Genomic DNA, 15890 nt, shown 5'->3' with positions numbered 1-15890 from the left:
TAGCTGATTTGATAATTCATCCATATAAACATTAAATAAAAGAGGAGACAAAATCCCTCCTTGCCGCACTCCGTTACTAACACAGAATGGAGCAGATACAACATTGTCCCATTTAACCTGAAACGTTTGGTGGGCATACCAAAACTCTAAAATTCTCACTAAAAATTTAGGGACACCTCTATCTAACAATTTTACAAACAATCGTTCATGATTAATTCTATCAAATGCCTTTGACGCATCAATAAAGCATAGGCTAATAACTTTATGAGCATGTTGAACGATGTTGTAACCCTATAATGTTATCCACCAAGCATTAGCTAGCAACCAGCACATACTTTGTAGTAACATTAAGATGGATTAATATTGATGTGTATCAATAAATAAGGTTTCTGCTGTGTTACTGTGTTGCAAAGTGGCATGTAATTAATCACAAAATGATGCCTTTTGGCAGAAAAAGCAGTGTTACCAGTATTTCTTTCTGTGACATTGTATGATTTACAATTACTCTCGAACGTAGCATCTGGGTGCCCATGTTTTGACGGAAGTTATGAGTAACTAGATGGTGAAAGGTTATATGACGCCACTGACGGGCGACTAAATGAAACGTGATGTCTGAAAATAAAATAATAGATTTCTCTGGGTTTGCCATTCGGTGGAAACATTTGGGATAGTATAACTACACAACTCAAAAAAATATATAACATAGGTATGGTCGTTTTTAGACATTTTAATGCAGAAAAGTTACATATTGTACCTTTAAGACCAAAAGACTATCTTGAAAAGAATTGACATCCACATAGTTAGGATCTTGTTTGTGACAGGAAGTAACCTCAAAACACATGGATTTGGAAATAATGCCTTCTCTTGGGGGACGACAGACCAATGGAAAAAGTTTTCATCCAAGGAACCGCCCACAACTTCAAGGGAATATATTGGTGAAACTGAGAAATGTTTAGGACTGTAAAATGTAGAACCACGAGGGGAATACATCTTGCAGTCCACTGCAGCGTAAAATCCTGTTCTGTCATGTCATTTCGTTATTAAATCTGTTTGTTAATCTTCATTGGACAAAGCCTCTCCTTTCTCAAATTCAAGAAAATGCAACAGGTTAAATTAGTGGTAATTAAATAAACATTTTATAGCATCATTATCCAGTGTGCAATGTCATGGTAATCTACATCCAGGGTGTGTGTGGGATTTCCCTCTTTCTGGTCTACATATCCCTGCCTCTGCTGAATTATTTTTTATCCCCGGCGGGGGCAAAATCTATCCCCCCTCAAAGCGATCAATGCTACTTCACCAATAGACAATATGTCCCTGGCCTGAAAGCGCTGTGTTTTATGTTGACACCACGTTGTGCTATTTAATTCTGACATTATTTTCCATTGGATATTTAAGTTCATAAATGTGTTTTGGCATGTCTGGCCGAATGGCACTATATCTGTGGTATTGAAAGATGGATTTAATTCTTGCATGTTTTGTTGTGCATGATCGACTGCAATATGGAAGCCACAAGCCTGCATGCTCAAGTATTCTGTGTATGTAGTGTTTAATCAGTAGAGTTGAGCAGTCATTTCAAGGGTTAAGAGCCACAAGGAACTTTTGTGTAATAAAATGATTCAAGATTTAGAATGTTACATTAGTAGTTTGTATGAACACATCATCGTGTTGCCTGCAGACGTTCATGCTGCTGCAACACAACAGGAATAAAGAGGGATGCAGCAGTGATGGTGCTCAGCAGTTCTCATTGTTATTAGAAATGTTACATTTGACCTAATGTAAGCCATATTAGAAATTAATACAATCTTTTTTAAACTCAATCACATTGATTACAAAAGAGTCGGAGAGGTCACTTGTTCTTCATTTGCATAGTTTAGGACAATACCTACTACAACATGGCTCAGAGGTTTTTGTTTGAGAGGACTGAACATTCATATGTTTAAGATGTTAAGGCACATACAGTATTATTAGTCAGTAGTCACTAATGAGAGACATGAGTACAGGTCTGCATGTCCCTCCCTGGTCAGGGGCCACACACATCACACTGCCTCCCGCTGCTTCTCCCTCCTGGGCTTTAACTCAATACTCGATGGTCACTGCCTTTGTCTTCAGGTATTCGTTGAGAGCATCTTGTCCTGTTGGAGTGACAGTAAGTGTGGATAATAATCACAACAAACTTGAGTACTTTGTCCCAATTCTGCAGCAGGATGTGACCCAAATGTGTTGGGTTTCAAACAACCGCCATTTACATCCCTGTGTTTCCTGGTTAACAGCTGAGCTTCACAACATCAGCGTGTGGTGGGCACTATTAAATAATCCACACCAACAGTAATTACAAAATACAGTTAACTAGCTAGTTGCTGGTCAATATACCGCAGTATTGTTGTATTGTAATGTATAGCCAGTAGGGGTGTGACGAGACACACAGTTCACGAGACGAGACACGAGATTGGGTTCACGAGACGAGACGAGATTTTAACACTATTTTAAAGAAAACTTAAATTAAGAAATATGACTGGAAAAATAGTCTTTCCTCAGAGAGCCAAGGTTACAACGTAACCAGGCATTTCATTGCAGCAGTAAACAAGGAAGTAGGCTGCTCTTGTATTGATTTATGACCATTATAGGACGAGGGGAGAACATTTCTATTTGTTTAATATCATTAAAAGTAAAGGGGTTAGGCTTAGGCTTTGGCTTTCTGCTTCCGACTCATTTAAAAAAAGACAGAGAAAGAGAGCGATCTGTGTGAGTCAGCACCACACTGAACTGCATGCTGCAGTCCACGTGTGTCGGGTGCGAGTGAGAGAGAGCGAGAGCGAGAGAGAGAGAGAGAGAGAGAGAGAGCGGCCGTACCCTCTAACGTTCTAACGCTGGGTTTTACAGGCAGCTTTTTACAATTGCAACTCCGCTACCGCTCTGCAAAAGTTAACTCTGAGTCAACTTTGGCAAACGGGTGGGGGGGGGGGGATCTTCTATGCTAATTTAGAGGTCCAAGCCAGACTCATCTTCAAAGCCAGATGCATTATAAGACTAACCAGGTTAGACTCTACTGGCTGCTGCTCTGTACTCGTGACCAACTTAAATTGAATAAATTTCTACCTCGACGAGAAGTCTCACCACATTTTAATCCCGCGAGATCTCATCACACCTCTAATAGCCAGTTAATATAAACGTTGTCTTATGGTGCTGGATGCATTGTTGGTTTTATTCGTCATCCAGCAGTGCAAACACACATTCAGGAGCAACGACCTACAGTACACAATCAATCTTTATCAAAACGCATGGAGGCCTACTGTACCTACTGTAGAGACATAACATTCTTTAGCTGGTTTCAAGTAATCAACAGACGTGACAACTCTAAAGTTTATGCCATGCTGGATTCAGCTTGAATAATATAATTCATAGCTACACAGTTATGACAGAATTCACAGACAGTTATTAATCTATACTTCTGGATGAGAGCGCCAACGCTCTCCGTATATCCAGTTTTCAACTTGTTTTTACATTTTGGTTTTTGTACGGATGCATCAAATGAGATATGTTAATCAGGGGACTTGAGAGGAGCTGGGAGGCACGTTTGTTACCTGTGAACAGAGCCAGGCTAGCTGGTTGCCTGTTCAACCCTTAATGGCCTAAATGTATCTTTATGTAATGCCATTTCCTTTACAGGACATGAATAAAGAACTACAGCTACATAATAACAGCAGCAGGTTTTCTTACCCAGGTCTTTGCCAAAGCCAGACTGTTTGAAGCCTCCGAAAGGCGAGGCCACGTCAGTCTTGTTGTAGGTGTTGACAAAAACTGTGCCTGCGTTGAGCTTCTCACTGACGTACAGAGCTTTGCTGATGTCCCGTGTGAAGACACCTGACGCCAGGCCGAACTCTGTTGCGTTGGCCCTTCTCAGGACATTGTCCACCTCACTGAGCCAGAGAAGAAAACACAGTTTGTGAACATTTTGTGAGCTGTGGTAAATGTGGCGTAATCTTGAGTCAGCATTACCCGCTCTTGAACTTGGAAAGGATCATGATGGGGCCGAATGATTCCTCTACAGCGATGTACATGTGGTCTTGCACATCAGTGAACACCGTGGGCTCGAAGAAGAAACCTGTAGGCAGACATATAACAAGACAGCACATTATAAACCGACATGAGATCATGCATCGTCTGTCATATCACAGGTGGACCACATAGACATCACTACATTACCTGGTCGCTGCACCTGTTTGCCCCCACAGACCAGAGTGGCTCCCTCCTTGATGCCGATCTGACAATACTCCACCAGTTTGTCCAGGTGGGCCTTGTGGTTCTGAGGGCCGTGGTCTGTGGCGCGGTCCAGTGGATCACCGATCTTCATCTTCTTGACCTCCTCAACCTGAGACAAATGTCAAATAAGATGACCACAAAAACATAGATGCACACTGTAGCCTCTATAAAGTCTGCATGCAAAGGCTTTGTTGTCAAAATCTCTCAATCACTCATTTCAGTATGTGAGTTTTCAGTATGTGACTAAGATGTTTTACTGACTTCAAGCATCAGTCTTGTGTCCTGTTGTCCTCTATGCTACAGTAATCTTTTAAGTAACGCTCGCTGCAGTCTGTCTCTCATAATTCAGCCTGTAAATAACCTCTTAATGGGTAATTTTTTTTCAACCCTATTTTCCTATGTTTTTGTGTCTAAGTGACTGATGGGAGTAACAATCTTTAAAGGTCCCATGGCATGACAATTTCACTTTGAGGTTTTTTTTGTTTGTTTTTTTACATTAATATGAGTTCCCCTGGCCTGCCTATGGTCCCCCAGTGGCTAGAAATGGCGATAGGTGTAAACCGAGCCCTGGGTATCCTGCTCCGCCTTTGAGAAAAAGTAAGCTCAGATGGGCCGATCTGGAATCTTCCCTTTATGTTGTCATAAGGGGAAAGGTTACATCCCCTTTCTCTGCTTTGCCCGCCGCCCACAGCTGCCCAGAGAATTTGGCCCACCCATGAGGAAATAGAGCTACAACCATGGCCGCAAGCTGGTCAAGGCCACACCCCCACCCTCCACCTTGCCCCCCTCTCCCCTCCTCAATAGCATTTAAAGCTACAGACACAGAAACGGCACGTACTAAGGAAAGCTCATTGTGGGACTGGCATTCTGCACCAAGGCTGAATTTCGGGAAAGAGACTTCAGATACATTATTAGGGGACCACTAAGGCCCATATAAAAGCATCCAAAAAGCAGCATGTCATAGGACCTTTAAAATTGGTCTAGTATTGAGTGAGAACGCTGCTCTCGGCAGTCAGCGAAATAAGCTACAATGTAAGTAATTTAGCTATTGCGCAACTTCAGTTAGCGTCCACTAAAAGTTCTGTTTTTGCCGGTGACAGACTCAGATTATTATTCTAAGTGTCTAACAAAAAAGGTCTATCTCTGTAGAAATCCTTTCCATAATGTTGTCAAAGAGTAAGATCCTTTTTGTTTAACACGAAACTTCCACAAAATCACCATCACCAAACCCACCAGACTCCATGTAAATAAACAGTAATTTTATCATCATAAAACACTTCATTCAAAGTGGACAGAAACAAAATTAAAACTTTCAAAAGCCATCTTGGTTCATCTTTCCACTATTCCAACAACCCCTCTGGTTTGGTTGAAATAAACACATCATTTGATTAACTTGATTTCGGAGCCGTTTCATGTTAAACAAAAAGGATCTTACTCTTTAACAAAAAGGTCTATCTCTGTAGGGATCCTTTCCATAATGTTGTCAGACACTTAGAATAATAATCTTAGCCTGTCAGCGGCAAAAACAGAACTTGTGGATTCAAACTGATGCTGAACATTTGTCCCGTAGGGTTACATTGCAGCCCGGTTCACGGCTGCCGGTTACAGCGTTCTCACTCAATACTGGACCAATTACAAAGATTGTTGTTCCTATCAGTAACTTAGACACCATGCATGGGAAAATGACAATAAGGACGCAAAGACATGAGATATGTATCATCAAAATAATAATAATAATACACACTAATATAAGATGTTAAAATGCAGAATTACATGAAAAATGTATACAGATACAAAATATGAAGCATTTATTGATTACATTCATTGTAATTAATATTCAAGTATTTATGAATAATTATTTGTTTATCTCCATGACAACTGAGCAAATAAGATGCAAATCTAAGATAAAAAGACATACCACTCTTTTCACAAAGTGATCATGAATGTTGTCTTCCACAAACAGTCTGCCAGCTGCGATGCAGTTCTCTCCCTTGTTGAAGAACACTGAACTCATGCCCTGAAATACACAGATATCACATAAAACCCTTAGCGCTGCATTCTCTGTAACTTCCAGTTGGGGGCGACTCCACTGGCTCCAAAAAGAAAGTCTGTTTCTATAGAAGTCTATGAGAAAATGAGCCTACTTCTCTCGATTTATTACTCAGTGAACATTTTCATTATGAGTTTATGGTCTCAATCACTAGTTTCAAGTCTTCCTCAATACAACATGATGATCATGCAGTAAATGATGGTCCCGTTTATTTTAAAATAGACGATAAAGCAGGGGATGCTTTAGGACCTGTCAATCAAGACAGAGGCTTAGCGATGCTAACCATGTTAACACTGTGGACAGACCTCAACTTGTTTTTGGCTGTTGTCCATGTTTTCATCTTCAACTTTGACCCTCTCATTGTGTGTTTTCACTTCAGCAGAGTTAATCTGAACATTTGGTCGCTTAAAATGTATTGTTCAGCGTTCTGCTAACCAAGCTAGCAAGCTAGCGTTAGCTGGTGACTTAAGTGAAAATCTGCAGGTTTTCTGTTCTGCCATACATGCAGATGAACGGATCCAGTACCCGGAGGTCTGTGTTTACCCGTCGATAAATCTCCGCTGGATGACTCGCTTCAGAGTCATCCATTTTTCAAAAATCAACAACTTTCCCCTTTAGCGTTTAGCTTAGCGCAGCACCATAGCAACCATAAACAACACTGGCTGGGCCGCGTCATCCTCCCCAGCTCCACCCCCTCGTCAGAAATCATCACATCCGGTTGCAATAAAACAAGATGCTGACTGCCATCACTGATGCTACGTCTATTATTTCAATTAATTCAGTCTATGGCTTAAACTAAAGGACTAGAATCATGAATGACCTCACCATGCGCACAGCCTTGTCCATGTCACAGTCACTGAAGATGATGAGAGGGGACTTTCCTCCGAGCTCCAGAGAAACCTTCTTCACGTTGCTGACTGCACAGCTTTAGATGCAGGAGGACACAGGTACATGGAGATGAGCAGTGATGTGACCGTTTGTTTGGTCAGAGTTTTGTAAATGTGCTGTACCTCTCACCTCTTCATGATGTGTTTACCAATTTCAGTGGAACCTGTGAAGGCCAGTTTATGGATGTCAGGGTGGTCCGACAGACGCTGACCCACTAGAGCACCTAGAAGAAAAGAACGAGGACATTAATAACAACTCACGTAACTTTCATGCACTTGATGAGCTCCTGGTGAATACCAGGAGCTCGTCAAGTGCATGAAAGTGTATGCTTAATCTGGTGTATGCTTAATCTGGAGATGATATCACAAAATCAACTCCCATAAAACTAATGTACTGTTCAACCAGGCCAAGTGTTCCTACCCGATCCCGGCAGAATGTTAACCACTCCTTTAGGCAGTCCCGCTCTCGCCGCCAACTCGGCAAACTTCAGTGCTGTCAGTGGAGTCACCTGGAAACAAAAGACTGCAGACTGTCATGTTCCCCTCAGGATGAGATGTACTAACTGACCTATCATCTAAAATGTAGGACTAAATACCTGCTGAACTAATGAATTTCCCATCAGCCTTAGGTGTACTTTGTGTTAAGTGCTAGTACTGTATCAAATGTTAGCATGGTAAACATTACACCTGAGGCCTGTACTACAAATCAAGATCAACATGTCTTGGATTTCTTTCAGTGGTCCGGCTTCACCTAACCTAACAACCGTGGTCCCGCATAACCTGTATCACGACGCTGGTTATCAACTAGTTCAGTCAACCCAGGTTTTTCCAATCTAGAGATGTGCGCGTTCACATAAAAGAGGCGGTGTTTGCGCACCACGACCAATCGCAAACATCTACCAGAGCTGCATCTTTTAAACAAGAAGAACAAACTATAATTCTACATAAATATGAAGAACACAGACACGGTTTTACAGGCAAAACACAGGAGAAAGAAAGCTGGCAAAAAAGCCGACGCTGTTATGCGTAAATCACAACGTTTAGCTTATCAATATCCAGTGGTGTAGTCTACGTGATAGTAAGCTCCAGGATTTCCATATACTCACTTAGAAATGCCCAATGACACGTAACAACATACTTTCCATTATATGTTTGATATATTTTGAATTGTCATCTGTGCTTTTTTCTTCACATAGGCTCAATGGAGGTATTTCACCATAAATTGATGCATAAAAGTGTATCGGAATGCAGGAAATGAAGTCGTTGATGCTTAAAACTTCCCTGGGGGAGGACACCCAGACCCCCCACTATGATATGCCCCCCTCCTCCCCCAAAGGCAGATTCTGGCCAATATACAGTACAGTACACCCACTACAATACATTAGACTAAACTGGTCACTTCCCCATCAGTCAGGCACAAGATCTGACCATATATAATTACACTTTTGCTTTCCATAAACTGTCGTTGCTTTAGGCTTTTATTTCAGTTGCAACCACAGCAGTGGTGCGCGATCGTGAGAGAAAATAAAAAAAAACATAATTTAAACTGATGTGCGCATTGGCAACACACGGCTAAAGAAGGCAACAAATAGCCTATAAGTAATTCCCTCCGTTGAAAATCTATATCTTTCATAAAAATACCCATCAGGGAATGTTAACGGGGTTGTCGGTCTCTAAATGTTTTAACTTTTATGAGCGCACCTCTGACGGTGACGCCGTTATCAGTCGAGTATTGATTGGTCAGTGGGCGGTGCTTTTACACCGGTTGATCTCTAATCTCCAACGTAACCTGCTCCCGACCAGGTTAGGCGTTCAGCATAAGTTACCACGGCGATTGAACCCGATCACAAGTGATCCACCTTCGTAGTACAGAAAACCCTGGGTTGAGCCTGAAGTTAGCTCGTTAACGCCAAATCTCGCTTCGTAGTACAGGCCTCTGCTTAACATCGGCTTAACCGCAGACTGCACAGCCATTTTCATTCTGTTTATCTGACAAAATTCAAATGCAGCTACTAAACTAGAATGACCTCTTCACTGTTTTATGAGATTGGCTGACTCCACTGCAGCTTTTAAGTGCCTCCTTGAAACTCCTTTTTACAAGACGGCCTTCACTTAACCATGTCTGCTTTCCAATTATCGCAACACTGCATATTTCCTCTTTTTAATACTTTTTTTGAACTTCACTGTCATTACGTATTTAAATCATGCTTGATTTGTATTATCATATTAGTGTTTTTAGATGCATTTCCATACATGTTTCTGTTATTGACATTCCATCTTGCACTTTCACTGTTTTTTGAAATGCTGCTTGAAATTTATGATCTCATGTTCTAATTTTTGTATGTCATTGTGCGGAGGGGGGCTTACATGGGTTCCTGATTCCTAATTAATATCCTGTAAATCTTTTAATATGGAAAGCACTTTGTCCTTAATGCTTGAAAAGTGCTATATACATAAAATGTATTATTATTATTATTATTATTATTATTATTATTATTATGCCTCTGCCAACCAATGAAGTTGCAGTTACATCCATGTCTGTCCAGACTCATATAATACATGTATTGAAGACTGAAGCAATTTAATAAAAATGTATTAAGTGATCTATATCATCACCGTAGTTTCAAGATTAGTGTCACCAACTCAGTCTCCGACCAAATGTCTTCCCCTTCTGTTCCAGAGTTATTGTGTTGAATTACAGCCAGAAAAGTGGATTTTCAAGATATTTTCCTATGTTTTTGTGTCTAAGTGACTGATGGGATCAACAATCTTTGACATTGGTGCAGTATTAAGCGAGATCGCTGCAGTCAGCAGTGGCAAAACAAGCTACAACGTAAGTTAATAGGGCAATTGTCCAGTTTGTATTTACCTTCACAACAGTGCTCGTTTTGCCACTGACAGGCCCAGATTAATATTCTAAGTGTCTGACAACATTATGGAAAGGATCCCTACACAGATAGACCTTTAAAACCTCTTGAAGACCTTTCTGTTTAATCAGAAACAGCTCTGAAGTCGCTAGCGCTAAACCCACCAGACTCCATTTAAAAAAACAATACTTTTAGCATGTATAGAGCTAACATATTTTCAAGTGTAAATCGGTAAACTATTGTGTTTATATCAACCGAAACTAGAGTTGTGATGGTTGGAAAAGTGAAAAGACGACCCAAAAACGGCGTTTCATCGTTTTATTTTGTTTCTGTCGACTTTGAATGAAGTGCATTTTACGATGCTAAAATGAAAAAAAAGATTTATTGTTCCCATCAGTCACTTAAACACAAAACATAGGAAAATAGAGGTTACCCTAAACGGTAGTTACCCTTTAAGGAACATTACGATGTCACAGAGAAGTTCACCTTTGACCTTTGGGTTATAAAATGTCATCACTTGACCATTTGATCCTATTAGACATTTGTGTGAAATGTTGTCAGAATTAGCGTAGGAATTCTCAAGCCACAGCTGTTGCTGGCGCGGAGACATAAAACACACATGTATAAGACATTGAGATCATCAGAGTATCAAGGAGAAATGGACAAAGCCCAGGACTCATTTCCATCGCGGTCCCTGATGTTCAACACGACAATATTAAAACTAAAACTGATTTCAATGTATTAAAATGACCATGTCCTTATTTGGAGATGTTATCTAGCAGTTATTACTGTCATGTTGTATGGACAGAGTCTGACCTGAGCAGGTTTGAGGACGACTGTGTTCCCTGCTGCCAGGCAGGCGGCGGTCTTCCAGGCCAGCATCATCAGAGGGTAGTTCCAGGGAATCACGATGGCACACACTCTGAGGAAAAAGAAAGGGACGGTTTGTGCATGCTAATGACACAAGTGCCTGTGTTTATATCTGTCATTTATTTACTGCAGTAATATGTGATTCAAGGTAATAACTTTATGACTTGTTTTGCTTCTGAGTTCCTTTTTTTACAGGCAGCACAATAAAACAACAATATTTCCTATGTCCGGTACTGTGAATGCAACAGTCTGTCTACTTATACGTTGTAGGGATAGACCAATTATCGTCTCTGGCCGATTATCATCCCCGTTTTTTTTAGCAGTTTCCAAATTATCTGTATCTGCGTTTTTTTTTGCCTGATAACTGATTAAGTTAATGAATTAAAAAGTGGTCTACTTTGGCTCAGCTACAGCTCTGTGTCTGTCCCTCTGCTTCGGTTTCACTCACCACTGAGTCTGACTTCATGCCCCGCCCACAACACTATCTGAATCTCTCTTACTGGGTATTATGTTGAAAGTTTCTCATTTATTAAATAATCGCTCTAAGAATTAAAAAAAAAAGTTTTGTGTTGGAGTAATGTAACATTCCAAAATCTTAATTTCAATTTAAAGATTTTCATTGTCACTGTAAATGCGTATCTGTTCCAAATATCGTTATCAGGTTCTTTAACTACCAATAATCAGTATCGGCCTTTAAAAACCAGTATCGGTCGATCCCTAATACTTTGCTTTTCTACTGTTTGCTTTTTTACTGATGCGTCTCATGCCCATTTTATTTTTTTTACTGCTGTAACACTGCAAATACAAACACTGTCTGATGTCTCTATTTATACAATTTTAATATGCAGTGTAATCATGTTCTACCTGCTCAACATATATGTGTGTGTGTGTGTGTGTGTGTGTGTGTGTGTGTGTGTGTGTGTGTGTGTGTGTGTGTGTGTGTGTGTGTATTAAATCCACTCTCTCACCCTATTGGTTCCTTCTTGGTGAAGGTGAGGTTCCGATTGGGCCTGGCCTGGTTGATAGGAATGGTACTACCCTGTGAAAAGAGGACACCATGTATTCATCCATGTTCTTTTGGTGATTAGCTATATCTTTATAAACTTAAACTGGTGGTTTTACCAGTTTAAGTTTTAGATCAGTTTCATCACATTTCAGTCTTACTTGGATCTTATCACACCAGCCAGCAAAGTAGCGGAAGGTCTGGATGGACATGCCCACGTGAGTCTTCAGGGCCAGAGTGTAAACCGCTCCAGAGTCCATGGCTTCGATGGTGGCCAGCTCCTCCTGGTGCTGCTCCATCAGGTCAGCCAGCCTGGGGTGCAGAGCAAAAAAAAACTTCATCTTCACTTAGTGGCACAGAATGACCAGAACACAGCTGATTACATTGGGGCTGCTCTTAAAAATATACCAAACAAAAAAGTATAAAACAAAAAACTAACTTTGCTTCAATAATACTTTTATTTATATATATATATATATATATATATATATATATATATATATATATACTAATATAGTACTCATTATTTAAAGGTCAAAGACACCTGTATGTGAAGTAAATGTTTCTGATTGGCTGGCAGGTGTTACCTTAAAGCTATAGTACGTAGTTTCTGTCTCCCCCATGAGAAATTCTAAGTAATGACAACAACACTGTCGGCGCGTCCACATTATACAAGCCTTCCGTGATTAGATAATGACCTCTTCTGAAGAGTCCATCATGTTTTTTTAATCCTCCGTGTTTCCTTGGCTACTAGCAACTTCGTGCGTGATCACTGAAGGCTTGTATCATGTGGATGCGCCGACAGTGTTGTTGTCATTACTTAGAATTCCTCATGGGGGAGACAGAAACTACGCACTATAGATTTAAGTTAAGTTTAGTAAGACCAGGTGCACTGACTTGTAGATGAGTCTGCCTCTGTCTCTGGGGTTCATCTTGCCCCACTCTCCCTCTTCAAAGGCCTCCTTAGCAGCAGCGACTGCTCTGTCCACATCACTGATCTGGGCCAGAGACACGTCACAGATAGCCTGCAGGACACACACACAGACAGGACATATAATCACACAGCCAGCAGAGAGGACAGTGGTACAAGAGAACTCCCCTGTCGGATCAGTTCGGCAGGTTACAACAATATAGTGGCTAAAGATGTCTCTTTTTTTAAATTACTAAAGACTACGGCAGTCTGTAAAATCTCCATTATATCAAAGTTATTTCCACTTAATATTGTGACTGTCATTCTATAAATTCAGCTTTTAATACCTGTAACCTAACAAGCTATCAACAGCCGCAGCCCCAACACCTTGTAAATTTGAAATAATGTGCTCTTAGTCTCCCTTTGCCAGACCCTCCTTCACAGTGCTGCGGAGGAAGGTCTGGCTAGTCCACACAGCATTCTGGGATGGGAGAAAAACGTGCTCTGGTTTATTGGCATTTCTTTAAACCAATCACAATCGTCATGGGCGGTGCAAAGCGCCGGACGGAGCCATGGTGCCTCTGCAAAATAGCCTCGAGAAGGAACTTGTTTTGGTAGAACGTGTACGTTCAAAAGTAGTTTTAGTCGTGCAACAGAAAACTCAGATTGGACAGATAGTCTAGCTAGCTGTCTGGATTTACCCTGGAGAGATCTGAGGAGCAGTTAACCATAGGCCTCATAAATCCACCGAAGTTTAGAATGCCAACACAAAGAAAGAGAAAGGGGACGGACCAGTTGTAAAGGGAATTTACGGCGGCACCGGAGCAATCCCGGAAGTTGAACGTCGTGGATATGTACCAATGTGCTCTAGACAGAACTCAGTATTATAAAGAATAGTGTTGATTTTGTTTGATTCTGTGGGTGTTGTGGTCCTCACCGTGCCGTCTGTGGGGTTGATGGTTTTGTAGGTCTTTCCTCCTTCTGCATCAACAAACTCTCCATTAATGAACAGCTGATGAGGCATCTTTACGCTCATGTTGTTGATGTTCTTCTCCACCTGAGGAATTAAACCACAGTTAACACGTCGTCTTCCCAAATAGCAGCCAGTCACAGCTCCTTTCTGTCTATTTACACACTGACATAGTCAACGAGCAGCTCCTCTTCATCGTCCTCCCCTCGGAGCTTCCTGACGCACATTTGGATGAAATCCTGAAAGGTGCAGTTCATGTAGACGTCCTCGTTCTGCAGCTGGCAGTTACTGGCCCGCAGCTTCACCTCCTCCACCAGCCTGGAGAGAGAACATGGATTCAGTGGGATTTCTTACTATGGTGAATAAATGAAACTTTTTAAATAGTTGAGCCAGCGGTGTTTTTTTTGCTGCCTCCAGCTTCTTTTGAAACTAAATTTGTCTTCTGGCTGTGGCACAACACATGGTTAAACCTCATTAGCTCTTACCAGTGTATCTCCGTGTGTACTTTGTCCACAGCAACCCCACCAATCGCTCCCAAAACGTCCCAGTTAGAGAGGAAATGCCGTAAAGATATTCTTTATAAATCTTTACAATCATTCCCTCAAAGAACCAAGCAGGCCTGCCTTGTTGCACTTTCCAAAGTTTCTTCAAAACTTGACATTTTCAGCGTGTAGCTTGCTAGCTTGAAGTTTGTTGTTGTTTCCCAAAGAGAACAGCGACAACACACATTATCCTGGAAATGATTGTTCGTCGATCCAGACTATGTCTCCCCTAATGAAATTCATGTTGAGATATTTCAGTCTGGACCAGAGTGGTGGACATTTTGTATGGAGAAGTGGAATATGCTGCAGATGTTTATATGTCTCCAAGTGTTGACACTTATTTTCTGCTGTGAAAACATAACACTAGTGGAACACATCGGAACTGATGAGCTGAGTACAGCAGCAGAAGGAAAGTGATGCAAACTGTTTTTACCTTTCAGCCTACAAGCTATCACAACCTATTGTCATAGCTTGAATTAATAATAACAGTAATTACTGTACAGTGCAGATAAATACTGTATTACAATGAACATATGTGTGCATATACAGTATGCATGAATGTATAGATAGATTAACTTTTGATTTGATTTTGTTAATTATTCTCATTAAGTCTCAAACCTTTGCCATCATTGCTTTTGGATGCGTGAGACTATGGTAGTCTAGAAATGACTGTAGCTTCAGATGGGAGAGTCAGCTGAATGCCTATAGTGCACCAGATAAGTTCTGTTTAAGAAGATAAATCCATCTTTCACCCTTTTTTCCTTACCTGACCACATCCATGGACGCAGCACCAGACTTGAAGAAATCAGTGGAGTCTTCGATCTGACTGACATTATTCAATATACTCTGCCACACTGTCTGTGAGGAAACATCAGCAACAAAAGTCAACATGGAACATTTCTTAGTGGACAAACTTTTCAGTTAGATTTCTTTCAGCTTCCCTAGAATTAGACGGAGAGGAGGCCTACCCTCATCTGTTCAGCGAAGCTTTTCTCCTCCTCAGTGAGCTCTACAGCAGCACTGCTGCCTGAGGCAAAGTACTGCGCTGCAGCAATCATCTTCCCATCCTCAAACTGAAGATTCTTCACCAACAGCTGCACAGAAACAGAGCATGACATTAACACAATGACTAAAAACAAACAATAAGCTTTCAAAACAATCACATTAGCAGTGCTTTAGCCTGAGTGAATGAGTGAACCTAACCTGGCCGGGAGCAGGTTTTCTTCAAGAAACCCTGAGTTTCTCTCAGTCTCCTCCCTCTGACACAGCGTGCTTTCATTTCTGTATCAGGCGCATTTTAGCGCAATTTGTTATCGGCATGAATAAAAGAAATTGTGTTGGTTTATTAACCATGTTAGGCAGACTATAAAATGTTTTTTTTTTCTAAAGAAATGGCATTTCCATGTGTCGATGATCCCGTTGATGAAGAAGCTGCTGTTGTCGGGAGATGATATTGAAGCCCCGACATTTTACTACCTATTTGAGCGGTATCATTTATCTTCCCAGTCTATCAGTAATGTAGCCTACA

At 41.0% G+C, this 15890-nt stretch overlaps 1 protein-coding gene and 1 long non-coding RNA gene across 2 annotated transcripts in view; both read right to left on the bottom strand.

Moving 5' to 3' along the window:
* Positions 1-1725: 1725 nt before the first annotated feature.
* LOC116050232 (cytosolic 10-formyltetrahydrofolate dehydrogenase-like) overlaps positions 1726-15890 on the bottom strand; it is a 30761-nt gene continuing 16596 nt past the window's right edge. Inside the window, exons 8-23 of the mRNA XM_031300198.2 lie at positions 15331-15456; positions 15129-15220; positions 13991-14138; positions 13788-13907; positions 12838-12965; positions 12102-12252; positions 11906-11976; positions 10884-10989; positions 7622-7709; positions 7331-7424; positions 7139-7238; positions 6182-6280; positions 4207-4372; positions 4000-4105; positions 3721-3920; positions 1726-2135 (exon numbers count right to left, since the gene is read on the bottom strand). Of these exons, the coding sequence (XP_031156058.1) occupies positions 2080-2135; positions 3721-3920; positions 4000-4105; positions 4207-4372; positions 6182-6280; positions 7139-7238; positions 7331-7424; positions 7622-7709; positions 10884-10989; positions 11906-11976; positions 12102-12252; positions 12838-12965; positions 13788-13907; positions 13991-14138; positions 15129-15220; positions 15331-15456 (1851 nt within the window). The 3' untranslated portion in view covers positions 1726-2079. The remainder of the gene's footprint in view (positions 2136-3720; positions 3921-3999; positions 4106-4206; positions 4373-6181; positions 6281-7138; positions 7239-7330; positions 7425-7621; positions 7710-10883; positions 10990-11905; positions 11977-12101; positions 12253-12837; positions 12966-13787; positions 13908-13990; positions 14139-15128; positions 15221-15330; positions 15457-15890) is intronic.
* LOC118495281 lies at positions 9373-9917 on the bottom strand. Its single transcript, XR_004897634.1, has 2 exons — positions 9817-9917; positions 9373-9771 (listed from the first exon to the last, which is right to left on the bottom strand). It is a non-coding gene; the product is annotated as an uncharacterized LOC118495281 (long non-coding RNA).

Source organism: Sander lucioperca, chromosome 6 (genome assembly GCF_008315115.2).
Source record: "Sander lucioperca isolate FBNREF2018 chromosome 6, SLUC_FBN_1.2, whole genome shotgun sequence".
Lineage (NCBI taxonomy): Eukaryota > Metazoa > Chordata > Actinopteri > Perciformes > Percidae > Sander > Sander lucioperca.
This window is presented reverse-complemented; position numbering and strand designations above follow the sequence as displayed.